At 47.0% G+C, this 19,556-nt stretch overlaps 1 protein-coding gene across 4 annotated transcripts in view; it reads right to left on the reverse strand.

Moving 5' to 3' along the window:
- The window catches only part of LOC139402502 (VPS8 subunit of CORVET complex), a gene marked incomplete at its 5' end in the record, with an annotated part of 111,893 nt that extends 92,649 nt beyond the window's left edge, over positions 1-19,244 (reverse strand). For 3 of the 4 annotated variants that reach the window (XM_071146489.1, XM_071146488.1, XM_071146486.1), the window contains 13 exon segments: positions 1,292-1,381; positions 1,741-1,963; positions 6,996-7,042; positions 7,724-7,813; positions 7,947-7,993; positions 9,088-9,178; positions 9,447-9,482; positions 9,570-9,644; positions 10,479-10,649; positions 13,902-13,982; positions 14,105-14,212; positions 17,104-17,163; positions 19,091-19,244. In XM_071146489.1, coding sequence (XP_071002590.1) covers positions 1,292-1,381; positions 1,741-1,963; positions 6,996-7,042; positions 7,724-7,813; positions 7,947-7,993; positions 9,088-9,178; positions 9,447-9,482; positions 9,570-9,644; positions 10,479-10,649; positions 13,902-13,982; positions 14,105-14,212; positions 17,104-17,163; positions 19,091-19,244 — 1,273 coding nt within the window. 4 annotated transcript variants of the gene reach the window in all.
- Positions 19,245-19,556: the final 312 nt, after the last annotated feature.

Raw genomic sequence — 19,556 nt, forward strand, 5'->3', positions numbered from 1 at the left:
ATTAAACAGTATTATAGTACCTCCATAGGGGTGATGTAGTCATTAAACAGTATTATAGTACCTCCATAGGGGTGATGTAGTCATTAAACAGTATTATAGTACCCCCATAGGGGTGATGTAGTCACTAAACAGTATTATAGTACCTCCATGGGGGTGATGTAGTCATTAAACAGTATTATAGTACCTCCATGGGGGTGATGTAGTCATTAAACAGTATTATAGTACCTCCATGGGGGTGATGTAGTCATTAAACAGTATTATAGTACCTCCATAGGGGTGATGTAGTCACTAAACAGTATTATAGTACCTCCATAGGGGTGATGTAGTCATTAAACAGTATTATAGTACCTCCATGGGGGTGATGTAGTCATTAAACAGTATTATAGTACCTCCATAGGGGTGATGTAGTCATTAAACAGTATTATAGTACCTCCATAGGGGTGATGTAGTCATTAAACAGTATTATAGTACCTCCATAGGGGTGATGTAGTCATTAAACAGTATTATAGTACCTCCATAGGGGTGATGTAGTCATTAAACAGTATTATAGTACCTCCATAGGGGTGATGTAGTCATTAAACAGTATTATAGTACCTCCATAGGGGTGATGTAGTCATTAAACAGTATTATAGTACCTCCATAGGGGTGATGTAGTCATTAAACAGTATTATAGTACCTCCATAGGGGTGATGTAGTCATTAAACAGTATTATAGTACCTCCATAGGGGTGATGTAGTCATTAAACAGTATTATAGTACCTCCATAGGGGTGATGTAGTCATTAAACAGTATTATAGTACCTCCATAGGGGTGATGTAGTCATTAAACAGTATTATAGTACCCCCATAGGGGATATGTAGTCATTAAACAGTATTATAGTACCCCCATAGGGGTGATGTAGTCACTAAACAGTATTATAGTACCTCCATAGGGGTGATGTAGTCATTAAACAGTATTATAGTACCTCCATGGGGGTGATGTAGTCATTAAACAGTATTATAGTACCTCCATGGAGGTGATGTAGTCATTAAACAGTATTATAGTACCTCCATAGGGGTGATGTAGTCATTAAACAGTATTATTGTACCTCCATAGTTGTGATGTAGTCATTAAACAGTATTATAGTACCTCCATAGGGGTGATGTAGTCATTAAACAGTATTATAGTACCTCCATAGGGGTGATGTAGTCATTAAACAGTATTATAGTACCTCCATAGGGGTGATGTAGTCATTAAACAGTATTATAGTACCTCCATAGGGGTGATGTAGTCATTAAACAGTATTATAGTACCTCCATAGGGGTGATGTAGTCATTCATTCCCCTGTTGAACACGTAGATCATGGCATCATACAGCCGGTTGTCCCAACACATCTGGACCACCTGGATACACAGGGAGAGAACAGGTTACTACTGGAGTCTACAGACTTGTCATGCTGGTGATTGGAACAAGGTTAATGACAGTAGTAAATATCTAGAGGGAAGAGAGGCAACACTGACAGACATCCTCTCCTCCTCCCCCCGTCTCCTCTCCTCCTCCCTACGTCTCCTCCCCCCCTCCCTACGTCTCCTCCCCCGTCTCCTCTGCCGTCTCCTCTCCTCCTCCCCCCGTCTCCTCCCCCGTCTCCTCTCCTCCTCCCCCGTCTCCTCCCCTCCCCCCCGTCTCCTCCCCTCCCCCGTCTCCTCCCCTCCCCCGTCTCCTCCCCTCCCCTCCCCCGTCCCCTCCCCCGTCTCCTCCCTACCTGTTGTATGTCGAGGCTGGTGATGTCCAGATGTATCAGACAGTTCTCTACACTGTCCATCATGTTGTTATCCTGTAGGTGGGTCAGCAGGTCTCTCATGACAGGAGCGGTCACACAGCCCAGACGCTCCGACACGATGTAGGGTTCCAAACTCTCCAGGAAGACCCCGCGAGCCACACAGTTCTCCACCAGGCGGGTATATAGCTGGTTAAACAGTAGGTCCCTATAGGACCACAGAGAGAAGAGCATGATCATGGTAACAGTTCTCCACCAGGTGGGTACAGTATATAGCTGGTTAAACAGTAGGTTAAACACCAGCCTCAACGTCAACAGTGAAGAGGCGACTTCGGGATGCTGGCCTTCTAGGCAGAGTAGGGTTGTGTATCGGAGGACGCATGACTTTCGACCTTCGTCTCTCCCGAGCCTGTACGGGAGTTGTAGCGATGAGACAAGATAGTAGCTACTAACAATTGGACACCACGAAATTGGGGAGAAAAGGGGGGTAAAATTCAAAAATAAAAATAAAAGATTAAGATGGGCAAAAGAACACAGACACTGGACCGAGGAACTCTGCCTAGAAGGTCAGCATCCCGGAGTCACCTCTTCACTGTTGACGTTGAGACTGGACAGAGGAACTCTGCCTAGAAGGTCAGCATCCCGGAGTCACCTCTTCACTGTTGAAGTTGAGACTGGTGTTTCGCGGGTACTATTTAATGAGGACTTGTGAGGCATCTGTTTCCACAACTAGACACTAATGTACTTGCCCTCTTGCTCAGTTGTGCACAGGGGCCTCCCACTACTCTTTCTATTCTGGTTAGAGCCAGTTTGTGCTGTTCTGTGAAGGGAGTAGTACACAGCGTTGTACGAGATCTTCAGTTTCTTGGCAATTTCTCGCATGGAATAGCCTTCATTTCTCAGAACAAGAATAGACTGACAACTTTCAGAAGAAAGGTCTTTGTTTCTGACCATTTTGAGCCTGTAATTGAACCCACAAATGCTGTGGCTCCAGATACTCAACTAGTCTAAAGGCCAGTTTTATTGCTTCTTTAATCAGAACAGAGAGTTTTCTAATTATTAGAGGGTTTTCTAATGATTAATTAGCCTTTTAAAATGATGAACTTGGATTAGCTAACACAACGTTCCCTTGGAACACAGGAGTGATGGTTGCTGATAATGGGCCTCTGTACGCCTATGTAGATATTCCATTAAAAATCAGCCGTTTCCAGCTACAATAGTAATTTACAACATTAACAATGTCTACACTGTATTTCTGATCAATTTGATGTTATTTTAAAATGGACCAATATTTAGCTTTTCTTCCAAAAACAAGGACATTTCTACGTGACCTCAAACATTTGAACGGTAGTGTATGTGTTATGGCTTCACACCCCCTGCTATATTGTGGATAAAGAGTTAACCGTCTAACAGAACACAGAGGGTGTTCTTTAATGGAAGCCTCTCCAACAAAATCCAGGTAGAATCAGGGATTCCCCAGGGCAGTTGTCTTGGCCCATTACTTTTTTCAATCTTCACTAACGACATGCTTTGAGTAAAGCCAGTGTGTCTATGTTTCCAGATGACTCAACACTATACATGTCAGCTACAACAGCGACTGAAATGACTACAGCACTTAACAAAGAGTGTGTGGCAAGGAATAAGTTAGTCATAAATATTTGTAAATCTTAAAGCATTGTAATTGGGACAAATCATTCACTTAACCCTAAACCTCAACTAAATCGTGTAATAAATAATGTGGAAATTGAGCATGTTGAGGTGACTAAACTGCTTGGAGTAACCCTGGATTGTAAACTGTCATGGTCAAAACATATTGATACAGTAATAACTAAGATAGGGAGAAGTCTGTCCATAATAAAGTGCTGCTCTGCCTTCTTAACAGCACTATCAACAAGGCAGGTCCTAGGGGCCATAGTTTAGTCACATCTGGACTACAATTGGCTCAGAACAGAGCAGCACGGATGGACACAGACAGCTAGTATTAATAATATGAATGTCCATCTCTCCTGGCAGAAAGTGGAAGAGAGATGGACTTCATCACTACTTGTATTTATGTTGAATGCACCGAGCTGTCTGTCTAAACGACTGGCACACAGCTCGGACATCCATGCATACCCCACAAGACATGCCACCAGAGGTCTCTTCACAGTCCTCAAGTCCAGACTATGGGAGGTGCACAGTACTACATAGAGCCATGATTACATGGATCTCTATTCCACAGTACTACATAGAGCCATGACTACATGGAAATCTATTCCACAGTACTACATAGAGCCATGACTACATGGAACTCTATTCCACAGTACTACATAGAGCCATGACTCCCTGGAACTCTATTCCACAGTACTACATAGAGCCATGACTACATGGATCTCTATTCCACAGTACTACATAGAGCCATGACTACATGGAACTCTATTCCACAGTACTACATAGCGCCATGACTACATGGAACTCTATTCCACAGTACTACATAGAGCCATGACTACATGGAACTCTATTCCACAGTACTACATAGAGCCATGACTACATGGAACTCTATTCCACAGTACTACATAGAGCCATGACTACATGGAACTCTATTCCACAGTACTACATAGAGCCATGACTACATGGAACTCTATTCCACAGTACTACATAGAGCCATGACTACATGGAACTCTATTCCACAGTACTACATAGAGCCATGACTACATGGAACTCTATTCCACAGTACTACATAGAGCCATGACTACATGGAACTCTATTCCACAGTACTACATAGAGCCATGACTACATGGAACTCTATTCCACAGTACTACATAGAGCCATGACTACATGGAACTCTATTCCACAGTACTACATAGAGCCATGACTACATGGAACTCTATTCCACATCAGGTAACTGACACAAGCAGTAAAATTAGATAGAAAAAAACCAGATAAAAATGCACCTTATGGAACAGCAGGGACTGTGAAGCAACACAAACACAGGCACAGACACATGCACACACACACACATAGATTTAGTACTGTAGATATGTGGTAGCTGTGGAGTAGGGGCCTGAGGGCACACAGTGCGTTGTGAAATCTGTGAATGTATTGTAATGTTTTTAAAATGGTATAAATTGGACCCCAGGAAGAGTAGCTGCTGCCTTGGCAGGAACTAATGGGGATCCATAATGAATACAAATGCTAGGAGCCTCTGGGGCAGGGATGGGACCATAATAGACTGATAATAGAATTCTCTGGAGCCGGGACGGGATGGCAGTTCTTAAGTGAAGGAAGGAGCCTTTTAGTCCAGTCCGAGTGCAGCAGAGAGCAGAGTAGCAGCCCCTTCGGCACAGAGATGGACAGAGAAAGGAAGATCTTTCTCTCTCTCTCTCCAAACGAAGGCCGACCACCACAAAGGGTTACGAAAGAACAAACTGAAAGCGCGTTCACACAGGAACAAACTGAAAGCACGTTCACACAGGAACAAACTGAAAGCACGTTCACACAGGAACAAACAAACAGAAAGCACGTTCACACAGGAACAAACAAACAGAAAGCACGTTCACACAGGAACAAACTGAAAGCACGTTCCCACAGGAACAAACTGAAAGCACGTTCACACAGGAACAAACTGAAGGCACGTTCACACAGGAACAAACTGAAGGCACGTTCCCACAGGAACAAACTGAAGGCACGTTCCCACAGGAACAAACTGAAGGCACGTTCCCACAGGAACAAACTGAAAGCACGTTCACACAGGAACAAACTGAAAGCACGTTCACACAGGAACAAACAAACAGAAAGCACGTTCACACAGGAACAAACTGAAAGCACGTTCACACAGGAACAAACTGAAAGCACGTTCCCACAGAAACAAACAGATGTCTTCTGGCAGCGGATTGACTCCCTTTGTTTGTCGTTTGTTTGTCATGTTTAATACAGTTAGTTTCATATGCGCTGAGTGATCTTTATGTTGTTTGACTGGGGGTTCTCTTCAAGGGACAAAGCGTGCATTAAAGGGATATTTAAAAATAATTCTGCTTTATATTCATCAGCTCTCCAGCACCACCCCAACATCAACATATGTGAAAATGCCTAGTTTCTATGTTTTGTAGTAAAACAACCAATTAGTAGGAAATGCCTACTCCAAATTGGTTAAAATCACATGATGCACACCGATGTCGTCATTGGAAACACTCATCTTCCTCCATTTTTTTTACTACAAAACATAGAAAGCTGATGAATATAAAGCATAATTATTTTTAAATATCCCTTTAATGCACGCTTTGTCCCTTGAAGAGAACCCCCAGTCAAACAACATAAAGATCACTCAGTGCATATGAAACTAACTGCATTAAAAATGTAACCTGGTGCCAGAAGATATCTCAGTTTGTTCTTTCTTAACCTTTTGTGGAGGTCAGCCTTCATTTTGAGAGAGATGACAATTTGTATTTAATTTTTTTTTTATTTAACCTTTATTTAACTAGGCAAGTCAGTTAAGAATAAATTCTTATTTACAATGACGGCCAAACCCGGACGACGCTGGGCCAATTACGCGCCGCCCTATGGGACTCCCAATCACAGCCGGTTGTGATATAGCCTGGAATCGAACCAGGGTGATGTCTCTTGCAATGAGATGCAGTGCCTTAGACCTCTGCGCCACTCGGGAGCCCAAAGAGACAAAGAAAGATCTTCCTTTCTCTGTCCATCTCTGTGCCGAAGGGGCTGCTACTCTGCTCTACTCTGACTGGACTAAAAGGCTCCTTCCTTCACTTAAGAACTGCGGATGATATGAAGTTAAAAAGAAAGTGAATTGTCCCTTTAATGAATAAGCAGAGTGCTGGGAATAGGCAACGCGAGGGCCATTAGACGTGATGTGTGTCTGTGTGTGTCTGTGTGTGTCTGTGTGTGTCTGTGTGTGTCTGTGTGTGTCTGTGTGTGTCTGTGTGTGTCTGTGTGTGTCTGTGTGTGTCTGTGTGTCTGTGTGTGTCTGTGTGTGTCTGTGTGTGTGTCTGTGTGTGTGTGTGTGTGTCTGTGTGTGTGTCTGTGTGCGTGTGTGTGTGTCTGTGTGTGTGTCTGTGTGCGTGTGTGTGTCTGTGTGTGTCTGTGTGTGTCTGTGTGTGTCTGTGTGTGTGTCTGTGTGTGTGTCTGTGTGTGTGTCTGTGTGTGTGTCTGTGTGTGTGTCTGTGTGTGTGTCTGTGTGCGTGTGTGCGTGTGTGCCTGTGTGTGTGTGTGTGTGTCTGTGTGTGTGTGTGTGTGTGTCTTACGTCCTCTGCAGCTGCAGACAGTAATCTACCATGACAGGCACCATGTCCTACGGACAGAGAGAAAGAGAGGGATGGAGGGATGAAGGGAGGATGGAGAGAGAGAGAGAAAAAGAGCGATTAGCGACTCAACCCAGGCAGCCTAAGCACAAGGACAAGCCTTAAAGGCGAATGAAAGACAGGTTTCAAGGTCCCGAGCGTTGTCAAACTGAACCGTGGGACGGATTAACGTGTGTATCGTGGGGTGTGTGCGGTGTGTGTATAACGTGGGGTGTGTGTGTGTGTGTGCGGTGTGTGTATATCGTGGGGTGTGTGTGTGTGTGTGTGTGTTTGTGTGTATATCGGAGGGGTGCGGGGTGTGTATAACGTGGGGTGTGTGTGTGTGGTGTGTGTGTGTGTGTGTGTGTGTGTGTGTATCGGAGGGGTGCGGGGTGTGTATAACGTGGGGTGTGTGTGTGGTGTGTGCGGTGTGTGTATATCGTGGGGTGTGTGTGTGTGTGTGTGTGTGTGTGTGTGTGTATCGGAGGGGTGCGGGGTGTGTATAACGTGGGGTGTGTGTGTGTGGTGTGTGCGGTGTGTGTGTGTGTGTGTGTGTATCACTGGGGTGCGGGGTGTGTGTGTCTATGTGTGTGTATATCGGGGGGGTGCGGGGTGTGTGTGCGTGTGTGTCTGTGTGTGTATCGGGGGTATGTGTGTGTGTATAGGGTGTGTGTGTGTGTGTGTGTGTGTACCTGGAAATGCTGTTCCATGACCTGTATCTTGCCGTGTTCTGGACATTTCTTCACTGAGCGCTCCACATACTGGAACAGAATCTCAATCATCTGGAGAGGCAGTACAATCAATCAATCAATCAATCAATCAAATTAGATAGATTTCTTTGTGGAAGGGAGGTGGAGGGGGGGAGGTAGGAAAGGAAGGGAGGAGGGAAGGATGAAGGATGGAAGAGGGATTCACCTTGTCTGCCACTACACCTTTCCTCTTCGCTGGGTCCCCAAACAGCCCTGGAAAAATAACAGACATTCACAGTACATCAACACAATCAGTCAAAGGGTTGAGTGTTTTCACTTTAATAAGAAAATAAAAATATAGGTGAAAACTCTGGTATTAAATGTATAATGGCCTCTGTGCCATCAGTGAAAAGGCCTCCAACAGGAAGCGCTCAGAATGTAAAGTCCTGCAGTGTATAAATGATTCAAGGACAAAACAGTGGAAACACCTGTCCTTTATAGTACAGAAGAGGCCAGGCGTTCCACACAGTAGATCTCAGGCCTTCTGGAGCTGGTTTTCAGTTGGTATGACAACTGTAGCAGTGACATCATAGTGACATTCTATTGATGTCCGACATCAAACTTGTCGTTGTGAACAAGTATTAAGACAAAAACGACAGGCTGCCCTGCCTCCAATAGAGCATAAAAGCTGTATTTTTAAACACTGATAAACCCATCCGTTTATACATTCATTTAGTAGATGTCAATCCAGAAAACCAGGCAACTAAAAACAACTTTCTTAACAATGTTTTTGATTGGTTTCTAGATTGTTAGCTAGCTTAGCTGGCTAGCCTGTTCAAATAATGACCATGTCATAGCTGACAAGCTAACTTATATTCATTATTACAGCAAAATAAACTCACAACAAGACCATTATTTGCACGTTAATGGCGAGCTAATTACAGTAAATAGTTTACGGTTGTTGAGTGTGTCGTCGCGGTCTCAGTCAGGTAACCATGACAACGGACGCAGCGACGGGCTACAGACATTCCACCGGAGTATAAATTAAAATGTTTTTTATAACATAGACACTCGCATTCTAATTGTCTATAGAAAATAGACTATGTTAATAGACAAAGTATAATCCAGCCCTAAGAAAGGTGTGGAGGGGGAGAGGAGAGGAGGGGAGAGGAGAGGAGGGGAAAGGAGGTGAGAGGAAAGGGGGGAGAGGAGGGGAGGGGAAAGGAAGGGAGAAGGAGAGGGAGAGGGAGGGGAAAGTGGGAGGAGAGGAGGGGAAAGGGAGAGGGAGGGGAAAGGAGGGGGAGAGGAGGGGAGGAGGAGAGAGGGAGAAGAAGAGAGGAGGGGGAGAGGAAGAGGAGACTATTCACCCAGTACAGCCTTGGCGGTGCCCTCATGGAAGGACCAGGCCAAGGACAGAGCCTCAACAAAACGTTCCTGTTTCAACAGACAGTCCACCCGCTGTGTGAGAGAGAGAAAGAGTTAGAGCACTGAATGTCTCCAGCAGCACAGATCCAATAAATCTCCCTCAGATACACACAGGTCCATTAAATCCCCCTCAGATACACACAGGTCCATTAAGTTCCCCTCAGAGACACACAGGTCCATTAAATCCCCCTCAGAGAGACACAGATCCATTAAACCCCCCTCAGATACACACAGGTAGAATGATATAATAGATAACCTTTAGTTTTAGACTGGTATGGTGGCAAGTCAGAGACAAACTTACCTCCCTCCAGTTCCTCAGAGTCAGGATGTGGGCTGACTGGAGGAGAGAAGGACTCAATTAGACAACGCTTGTGTTTCTACTTCAACTGTACACACACACACACACACACACACACACATCTACCTTGGTCCCCAGTAACACCATCTGTCCTGCGTAGCTGCAGACAGACTGATAGCAGGCCTTCTCTCCTACTAGGGCCTAAAACACAACACTGTTAGTCTGGAGAGCAGAGGTCAAAGGCCAGGACACTGTTATTCAGAGTGAAAATCAACCATGACTGCTAATTTCTCAATAATACTTTTAGATATAAATGTGGCAAATATATGCCAAGAATCCTGAACAAGACCTTCATACGGATTCAATGATTCTTTCAGGAAGATCCAAAACATCATGGTTATGATTGGTTCATGTTGACTCTGAATGACTCCATGTAGAGGTATGGGAGACAGGTGGGAAGGAATCACTGGTGACCCCCCTGCTCCTTGATTGGACAGCTTCAGTCCCCCTGAAGAGACGCTCTCCTCTCTGGCTGCTTCTGATCCAGTGACGAGGACGTTGGTCCTGTGTGATTGGACAGAGCCAGCTGCTCTACAACGGGTTAGAACTGGTGATTAAAAGGTTTCATTCCAGGTAGTGGTTTGTAACCTTCCTAGCTGGTTTCAACAGTTTGGTGTTTAGTAGTTAAGGTAGCGGAGACTGATTCTTCAGGGGGATAAATTATCTTGTGCAACCTTTTCCCACTAGCCAGCCTAGTCCTGTACTGTCTGACCCTGCTCCATAACCCTTAACCTTTGACCCATAAAACTTACCTGACACCCTCTACTACCACTGACCTCTAACCCCTCACCTGTGACCTTTGCCAATGCCAGGTGATGCCTTCCCCTCTACAGCTACTGACCTATGACCCCTTTTCCATGCCCTATCACCCATACCACTTCCCTACCATTACTTCACAACCCTCACTATCTATCCTACCCACCGCAACTTCTCTACCGTCACCTCTGACATCTGACCCTGACCCCTGACCCTCACCAGTGCCTGGCTGACGTTTCCCCCCGTTGCCAGCGATTTAAAATGGCTGCTGTTGTAGACCAGCTGCACCTCAGCCACGTCCAAGCTCTCCAGCTCCTCCTGGCTGGGTCGGTCCACCACACGCAGCTTCTCCCCGCTGTCCATCACCACCAGGGTACGACTGTTGATCCACTGTGGAGAGGGAGGGGAAACACAATAGGTGAGTGGGTGTGAAAGAGCGAGAGAGACAGAGAGAGAGACAAAGGGAGGCAGGGGGTGAAGGAGAGGGATAATAGAGAGGCAGGGGGTGAAGGAGAGGGATAATAACAGAGAGGCAGGGGGTGAAGGAGAGGGATAATAACAGAGAGGCAGGGGGTGAAGGAGAGGGATAATAGAGAGGCAGGGGGTGAAGGAGAGGGATAATAGAGAGGCAGGGGGTGAAGGAGAGGGATAATAACAGAGAGGCAGGGGGTGAAGGAGAGGGATAATAACAGAGAGGCAGGGGGTGAAGGAGAGGGATAATAGAGAGGCAGGGGGTGAAGGAGAGGGATAATAACAGAGAGGCAGGGGGTGAAGGAGAGGGATAATAACAGAGAGGCAGGGGGTGAAGGAGAGGGATAATAACAGAGAGGCAGGGGGTGAAGGAGAGGGATAATAACAGAGAGGCAGGGGGTGAAGAAGAGGGATAATAACAGAGAGGCAGGGGGTGAAGGAGAGGGATAATAACAGAGAGGCAGGGGGTGAAGGAGAGGGATAATAACAGAGAGGCAGGGGGTGAAGGAGATGGATAATAACAGAGAGGCAGGGGGTGAAGGAGATGGATAATAACAGAGAGGCAGGGGGTGAAGGAGAGGGATAATAACAGAGAGGCAGGGGGTGAAGGAGATGGATAATAACAGAGAGGCAGGGGGTGAAGGAGATGGATAATAACAGAGAGGCAGGGGGTGAAGGAGAGGGATAATAACAGAGAGGCAGGGGGTGAAGGAGATGGATAATAACAGAGAGGCAGGGGGTGAAGGAGAGGGATAATAACAGAGGCAGGGGGTGAAGGAGAGGGATAATAACAGAGAGGCAGGGGGTGAAGGAGATGGATAATAACAGAGAGGCAGGGGGTGAAGGAGATGGATAATAACAGAGAGGCAGGGGGTGAAGGAGAGGGATAATAACAGAGGCAGGGGGTGAAGGAGAGGGATAATAACAGAGGCAGGGGGTGAAGGAGAGGGATAATAACAGAGGCAGGGGGTGAAGGAGAGGGATAATAACAGAGAGGCAGGGGGTGAAGGAGAGGGATAGTAACAGAGAGGCAGGGGGTGAAGGAGAGGGATAATAACAGAGGCAGGGGGTGAAGGAGAGGGATAATAACAGAGAGGCAGGGGGTGAAGGAGAGGGATAATAACAGAAAGGCAGGGGGTGAAGGAGAGGGATAATAACAGAAAGGCAGGGGGTGAAGGAGAGGGATAATAACAGAGAGGCAGGGGGTGAAGGAGAGGGATAATAGAGAGGCAGGGGGTGAAGAAGAGGGATAGTAACAGAGAGGCAGGGGGTGAAGGAGAGGGATAATAACAGAGAGGCAGGGGGTGAAGGAGAGGGATAATAACAGAGAGGCAGGGGGTGAAGGAGAGGGATAGTAACAGAGAGGCAGGGGGTGAAGGAGAGGGATAATAACAGAGAGGCAGGGGGTGAAGGAGAGGGATAATAACAGAGAGGCAGGGGGTGAAGGAGAGGGATAATAACAGAAAGGCAGGGGGTGAAGGAGAGGGATAATAACAGAAAGGCAGGGGGTGAAGGAGAGGGATAATAACAGAGAGGCAGGGGGTGAAGGAGAGGGCAGGGGGTGAAGGAGAGGGATAATAGAGAGGCAGGGGGTGAAGAAGAGGGATAGTAACAGAGAGGCAGGGGGTGAAGGAGAGGGATAATAACAGAGAGGCAGGGGGTGAAGGAGAGGGATAATAACAGAGAGGCAGGGGGTGAAGGAGAGGGATAGTAACAGAGAGGCAGGGGGTGAAGGAGAGGGATAATAACAGAGAGGCAGGGGGTGAAGGAGAGGGATAATAACAGAGAGGCAGGGGGTGAAGGAGAGGGATAATAACAGAAAGGCAGGGGGTGAAGGAGAGGGATAATAACAGAGAGGCAGGGGTGAAGGAGAGGGATAATAGAGAGGCAGGGGGTGAAGAAGAGGGATAGTAACAGAGAGGCAGGGGGTGAAGGAGATGGATAATAACAGAGAGGCAAGGGGTGAAGGAGAGGGATAATAACAGAGAGGCAGGGGGTGAAGGAGATGGATAATAACAGAGAGGCAGGGAGTGAAGGAGAGGGATAATAACAGAGAGGCAGGGGGTGAAGGAGAGGGATAATAACAGAGAGGCAGGGGGTGAAGGAGAGGGATAATAACAGAGAGGCAGGGGGTGAAGGAGAGGGATAATAACAGAGAGGCAGGGGGTGAAGGAGAGGGATAATAACAGAGAGGCGGGGGGTGAATGAGAGGGATAATAACAGAGAGGCGGGGGGTGAAGGAGACGGATAATAACAGAGAGGCAGGGGGTGAAGGAGAGGGATAATAGAGAGGCAGGGGGTGAAGAAGAGGGATAGTAACAGAGAGGCAGGGGGTGAAGGAGAGGGATAATAACAGAGAGGCGGGGGTGAAGGAGATGGATAATAACAGAGAGGCAGGGGGTGAAAGAGGGGGATAATAACAGAGAGGCAGGGGGTGAAGGAGAGGGATATTAACAAAGAGGCAGGGGGTGACGGAGGGGGATAATAACAGAGAGGCAGGGGGTGCAGGAGAGGGATATTAACAAAGAGGCAGGGGGTGAAGGAGAGGGATAATAACAGAGAGGCAGGGGGTGAAGGAGAGGGATAATAACAGAGAGGCAGGGGGTGAAGGAGCGGGATAATAACAGAGAGGCAGGGGGTGAAGGAGCGGGATAATAACAGAGAGGCAGGGGGTGAAGGAGAGGGATAATAGAGAGGCAGGGGGTGAAGGAGAGGGATAATAACAGAGAGGCAGGGGGTGAAGTAGAGGGATAATAACAGGGAGTCAGGGGGTGAAGGAGAGGGATAATAACAGGGAGGCAGGGGGTGAAGAAGAGGGATAGTAACAGAGAGGCAGGGGGTGAAGGAGCGGGATAATAACAGAGAGGCAGAGCCAGAGCCAGAAAGCGCAACAGAACAAGGCGACAGAGAGAGACCTTGGCTGTGTTCAAAACTGTGACGTATATCATGAGTAAATTGTGACTGTCTGACAAATAATATCGAGTAGTTATTTATAATGCAAGGTTCTTTGTAGATCAGTCAGTCTTGACTAAAAATGTCAAATCAGCTGCGACGTCAAACACGCCCATTCAGTAAGGATAAGAGGAAGGAACGGAGAAGGGCAGAGGGTTAAAAAGAGAAGAGATGTGGCCTGTAAAGACAGATCCTGAAGTGACATCATGTGGCACTTACATTCAGACTGATGATGTCACAGTTCAGCTGCAGCTGTCTTTGCTTGATGACATGGATGGTTCCGGTCTCATCCTTCTTCACCTGGACACAAACAGTCAGTCAGTCAACAGGACAGTAGGTTAACAACGAAAAAAATATATTGTTATTGTTTAGTAAACAAGGAATAATGGTAACCAGGAAGTAAACAGGAAGTGAGGTGTTACCAGCAGGAAGTGTACGGTGTCTCCTCTGCAGAATGCCAGGACGGGGTTGACCACCTTCTGAACGGGGACAAACTGCCAGGCCAGCTGGGGAACACTGGTCGGGTCAGTCTGCAACATCAATAGACAGGTCTTATTCATCAGTGTCCCAAATGGCACCCTATTCCCTATATAAGTGCACTACTTTAGACCAGGGCAAATGGCACCCTATTCCCTTTATAGTGCACTACTGTAGACCAGGTTAAATGACACCCTATTCCCTTTATAGTGCACTACTTTATACCAGCGCAAATGAAACCCTATTCCCTTTATAGTGCACTACTTTATACCAGCGCAAATGAAACCCTATTCCCTTTATAGTGCACTACTTTATACCAGCGCAAATGAAACCCTATTCCCTTTATAGTGCACTACTTTAGACCAGGGCCCTATTCCCTTTTTATAGTGCACTACTTTAGACCAGGGTGCCATTTCTAGCCGTTCCAATAGGGCAGCCAATGCACGGTGAGTACTGTGGTGTATAAAATGGTTGCCAGGGTGTAGTGTGTATCAGCGAGGTGGGTGCTACAGACTGGTGGAGGATGAGGTGAATAACCCTCATACGAAGAACCTAAACAAATGCCCAGGGGCGACGGCTTAGGACCGTTGTTGGAAAAAAATGTCCTCCAGCCTTTACAAAATCAGCGTCCTTTATATTCTCTCTGCCTGCTGTATGTGAACAAAACCTTATTACCGGCACTACCACAGAGTATGATGAAGACTGTACTTTAATCAGTTCAGCAAATAGCTGAATCTTTATACAATGAATAGAAATTACAGGGCCTTTCTCCTGTTCTGTTCCTAGCCAGGCAGCGTCTATTGTGCACCCCCCAAGCCTCCAATCTCCTGTTCTGTTCCTAGCCAGGCAGCGTCTATCCTCCCCCCCCTCCAATCTCCTGCTCTGTTCCTAGCAGTAGCTAGACATGTTATGATTGTGACATTCAATAAAGGGTTAGAGATGCGTTTATAAAAACATTATGGGTCTTTAGCGCCGTTCTACAGTGAGGCAAGAGCCCATTAGCGCAAACAACAGGGATAAGGTCACAGAGAGGGTGGGAAGGAGAGCGGGAGAGGTCAGAGAAGGATAACGAGAGAGAGAAGAAGGGTTGTGAGGGGGAAGAGAGGTCAGAGAAGGATAACGAGAGAGGAAGGGTTGTGAGGGGGAAGAGAGGTCAGAGAAGGATAACGAGAGAGAGAGGAAGGGTTGTGAGGGGGAAGAGAGGTCAGAGAAGGATAACGAGAGAGAGAGGAAGGGTTGTGAGGGGGAAGAGAGGTCAGAGAAGGATAACGAGAGGAAGGGTTGAGGGAGAAGAGAGGTCAGAGAAGGATAACGAGAGAGAGGAAGGGTTGTGAGGGAGAAGAGAGGTCAGAGAAGGATAACGATAGAGAGGAAGGGTTGAGGGGGAAGAGAGGTCAGAGAAGGATAACTAGAGAGAGGAAGGGTTGTGAGGGAGAAGAGAGGTCAGAGAAGGATAACGAGAGAGAGGAAGGGTTGTGAGGGAGAAGAGAGGTCAGAGAAGGATAACGAGAGAGAGGAAGGGTTGTGAGGGAGAAGAGAGGTCAGAGAAGGATAACGAGAGAGAGGAAGGGTTGGGGGAGAGGGGGAAGAGGTCAGAGAAGGATAACGAGAGAGAGGAAGGGTTGTGAGGGGGAAGAGAGGTCAGAGAAGGATAACGAGAGAGAGGAAGGGTTGTGAGGGAGAAGAGAGGTCAGAGAAGGATAACGAGAGAGAGGGTTGAGGGAGAAGAGAGGTCAGAGAAGGATAACGAGAGAGAGAGGAAGGATAACGAGAGAGAGGAAGGGTTGAGGGAGAGAGAGGTCAGAGAAGGATAACGAGAGAGAGAGGAAGGATAACGAGAGAGAGGAAGGATTGAGGGAGAAGAGAGGTCAGAGAAGGATAACGAGAGAGAGGAAGGGTTGTGAGGGAGAAGAAAGGTCAGAGAAGGATAACGAGAGAGAGGAAGGGTTGAGGGAGAAGAGAGGTCAGAGAAGGATAACGAGAGAAAGGGTTGTGAGGGAGAAGAGAGGTCAGAGAAGGATAACGAGAGGAAGGGTTGAGGGAGAAGAGAGGTCAGAGAAGGATAACGAGAGAGAGAGGAAGGGTTGTGAGGGGGAAGAGAGGTCAGAGAAGGATAACGAGAGGAAGGGTTGAGGGAGAAGAGAGGTCAGAGAAGGATAACAAGAGAGAGAGGAAGGGTTGAGGGAGAAGAGAGGTCAGAGAAGGATAACGAGAGAGAGGAAGGGTTGTGAGGGAGAAGAGAGGTCAGAGAAGGATAATGAGAGGAAGGGTTGAGGGAGAAGAGAGGTCAGAGAAGGATAACGAGAGAGAGAGGAAGGGTTGAGGGAGAAGAGAGGTCAGAGAAGGATAACGAGAGAGAGGAAGGGTTGAGGGGGAAGAGAGGTCAGAGAAGGATAACGAGAGAGAGAGGAAGGGGTGAGGGAGAAGAGAGGTCAGAGAAGGATAACGAGAGAGGAAGGGTTGTGAGGGAGAAGAGAGGTCAGAGAAGGATAATGAGAGAGAGGGAGGGTTGTGAGGGAGAAGAGAGGTCAGAAGGATAACGAGAGAGAGGAAGGGTTGTGAGGGAGAAGAGAGGTCAGAGAAGGATAATGAGAGGGGGAGAAGAGAGGTCAGAAGGATAACGAGAGAGAGGGAGGGTTGTGAGGGAGAAGAGAGGTCAGAGAAGGATAACGAGAGAGAGGAAGGGTTGTGAGGGAGAGGGAGAAGAGAGGTCAGAGAAGGAAAACGAGAGAGAGGAAGGGTTGTGAGGGAGAGGGAGAAGAGAGGTCAGAGAAGGAAAACGAGAGAGAGGAAGGGTTGTGAGGGAGAGGGAGAAGAGAGGTCAGAGAAGGATAACGAGAGAGAGAGGAAGGGTTGAGGGAGAAGAGAGGTCAGAGAAGGATAACGAGAGAGAGAGGAAGGGTTGTGAGGGGGAGGGGGAAGACCTAGATGAGAGATGAGGTACCTTGCCATAGGGAAATGTCATCCACACTTTGAGAGAAGGCTTCAGTCCGATCACTAGAATCTGAAAGGAACAAGCTCGTGTTGGAATGAAAACAGACAAATATTCTCAGTGGAATTGAAGAGTAAGACAAAAATAACATTAACAATGTTAACTGTAGGGTGTCAATGTAGTGTGTAGTGTATAGGGTGGAGTGTGGAGTGTATAGGGTGGAGTGTATAGTGTGGAGTGTATAGTGTGGAGTGTATAGTGTGGAGTGTATAGTGTGGAGTGTATAGGGTGGAGTGTATAGGGTGGAGTGTATAGGGTGGAGTGTATAGGGTGGAGTGTATAGGGTGGAGTGTATAGGGTGGAGTGTATAGTGTGGAGTGTATAGGGTGGAGTGTATAGGGTGGAGTGTATAGGGTGGAGTGTATAGAGTGGAGTGTATAGTGTGGAGTGTATAGGGTGGAGTGTATAGTGTGGAGTGTATAGGGTGGAGTGTATAGGGTGGAGTGTATAGGGTGTCAATGTAGTGTCTAGGGTATAGGGTGGAGTGTATAGTGTGTAGTGTATAGGGTGGAGTGTATAGTGTGGAGTGTATAGGGTGGAGTGTATAGTGTGTAGTGTGGAGTGTATAGTGTATAGTGTGTAGTGTATAGGGTATAGTGTATAGTGTGTAGTGTGGAGTGTATAGGGTATAGTGTGTAGGGTATAGTGTGCAGGGTATAGTGTGTAGGGTATAGTGTGTAGGGTATAGTGTGTAGGGTATAGTGTGTAGGGTATAGTGTGTAGTGTATAGGGTGTAGTGTGTAGGGTGTAGGGTGTGTGTGTAGGGTGTAGGGTGTAGTGTATAGTGTGTAGGGTGTAGTGTGTTGGGTGTAGTGTATAGGGTGTAGGGTGTAGTGCATAGTGTGTAGTGTATAGGGTGTAGGGTATAGTGTGTAGGGTGTAGTGTGTAGGGTATAGTGTGTAGGGTGTAGTGTGTAGTGTGTAGTGTGTAGTGTTTAGGGTATAGTGTGTAGTGTATAGGGTGTAGTGTATAGTGTGTAGGGTGTAGCGTGTAGGGTGTAGCGTGTAGGGTGTAGCCACAGGACTTCGGCTGACTGGATGTTCTGTTTGTCACACCATTCTTCGGATGGCAGGGTAGCCTAGTGGTTAGAGTGTTGTACTAGTAACTGAAAGGTTACTAGTACAGATTTGTACCTTGTCAGCACGGGGGTTTGAACTTGCAACCTTTCGGTTACTAGTACAACACTCTAACCACTAGGCTACCCTGCCATCCGAAGAATGGTGTGACAAACAGAACATCCAGTCAGCGGAAGTCCTGTGGGAGAAAACAGCTCGTTGAAGGAGAATGGTAAGAATCGTGGGAACTAACAGGCTGGCCACAAACAAGCAAATAATGGCATCTGAACGGCCTCTCGAAACACACAACTCATCGCTCCTTGTCACGGATGGGCTATCTCAGCAGACGAGGCTGGCCACAAACAAGCAAAGGCCGTCATTGAAAATAAGAATTTGTTCTTAACTGACATGCCTGGTTAAATAAAGGTAAAATAAAATAAAAAATAAAAACACTAGAGATTGTCGTGCGTGAAAAGCCCAGGAGGCTGTCAGTTTCTGAGATCCTGGATCTTGCCACGTCGCTTAGGTCGTTTAGACCATTCTAACGTTCAATCCAACAGTAACTGAATGCCTTGATGCTTGCTTTATATACCAAGCCACATGACTCACTGTCTGTAGGAGCAAACCATTTTGGTGAACGGGGGGGGGGGGTGTACCTAATAAACTGGCCACTCAGTGTATCCCTCTCTATTATCTGTGGGAATACTAGGGAACATATTTCCAAAATTAAAATCATTTGGAGCTGATTTGCTGGTGATTTCACCTTTTTTTTTTGTCCAACAATAAAATATTTTTATAAAAATAAGTTGTATTTTTTTTTGCCCAGAAAACAAGGGGGGTTAAATAATTGGCACCAGTTGGGGAAACCTGGTACAGGGTTTACCTTAGTAAGAGAGGCCATGGCCAGGAGAGAGTACTGTGTGATGGGGTGATCCTTCAGGTCCGGGGCGGTAAGGAGAGGCTCCACATTACACACCTCTCCCTTAGAGCCACTGAACAGACAACGAGACTCACATGTACGCATCCCCATCAACCTCCTACACGCAGAGAGAGAGAGAGAGAGCGAGAGAGCGAGAGGCAGAGAGAGAGGAGGGAGGAGAGCGACATTGAGAGAGAGAGAGAGAGAGAGAGAGAGAGAGAGAGAGAGGAGGGGGGAGAGAAAGAGAGAGGAGAGAGGAGAGAGAGCGAGAGGCAGAGAGAGAGGAGGGAGGAGAGAGGCAGAGAGAGAGGAGGGAGGAGAGCGACATTGAGAGAGAGAGAGAGAGAGAGAGAGAGAGAGGAAGAGAGAGAAAAAGAGAGAGGAGGGGGGAGAGAGAGAAAAGAGAGAGAGACAGAGAGAGAGGAGGGAG

The sequence above is a fragment of the Oncorhynchus clarkii genome, unplaced genomic scaffold, assembly GCF_045791955.1.
Source record: "Oncorhynchus clarkii lewisi isolate Uvic-CL-2024 unplaced genomic scaffold, UVic_Ocla_1.0 unplaced_contig_8902_pilon_pilon, whole genome shotgun sequence".
Taxonomy (NCBI): domain Eukaryota; kingdom Metazoa; phylum Chordata; class Actinopteri; order Salmoniformes; family Salmonidae; genus Oncorhynchus; species Oncorhynchus clarkii.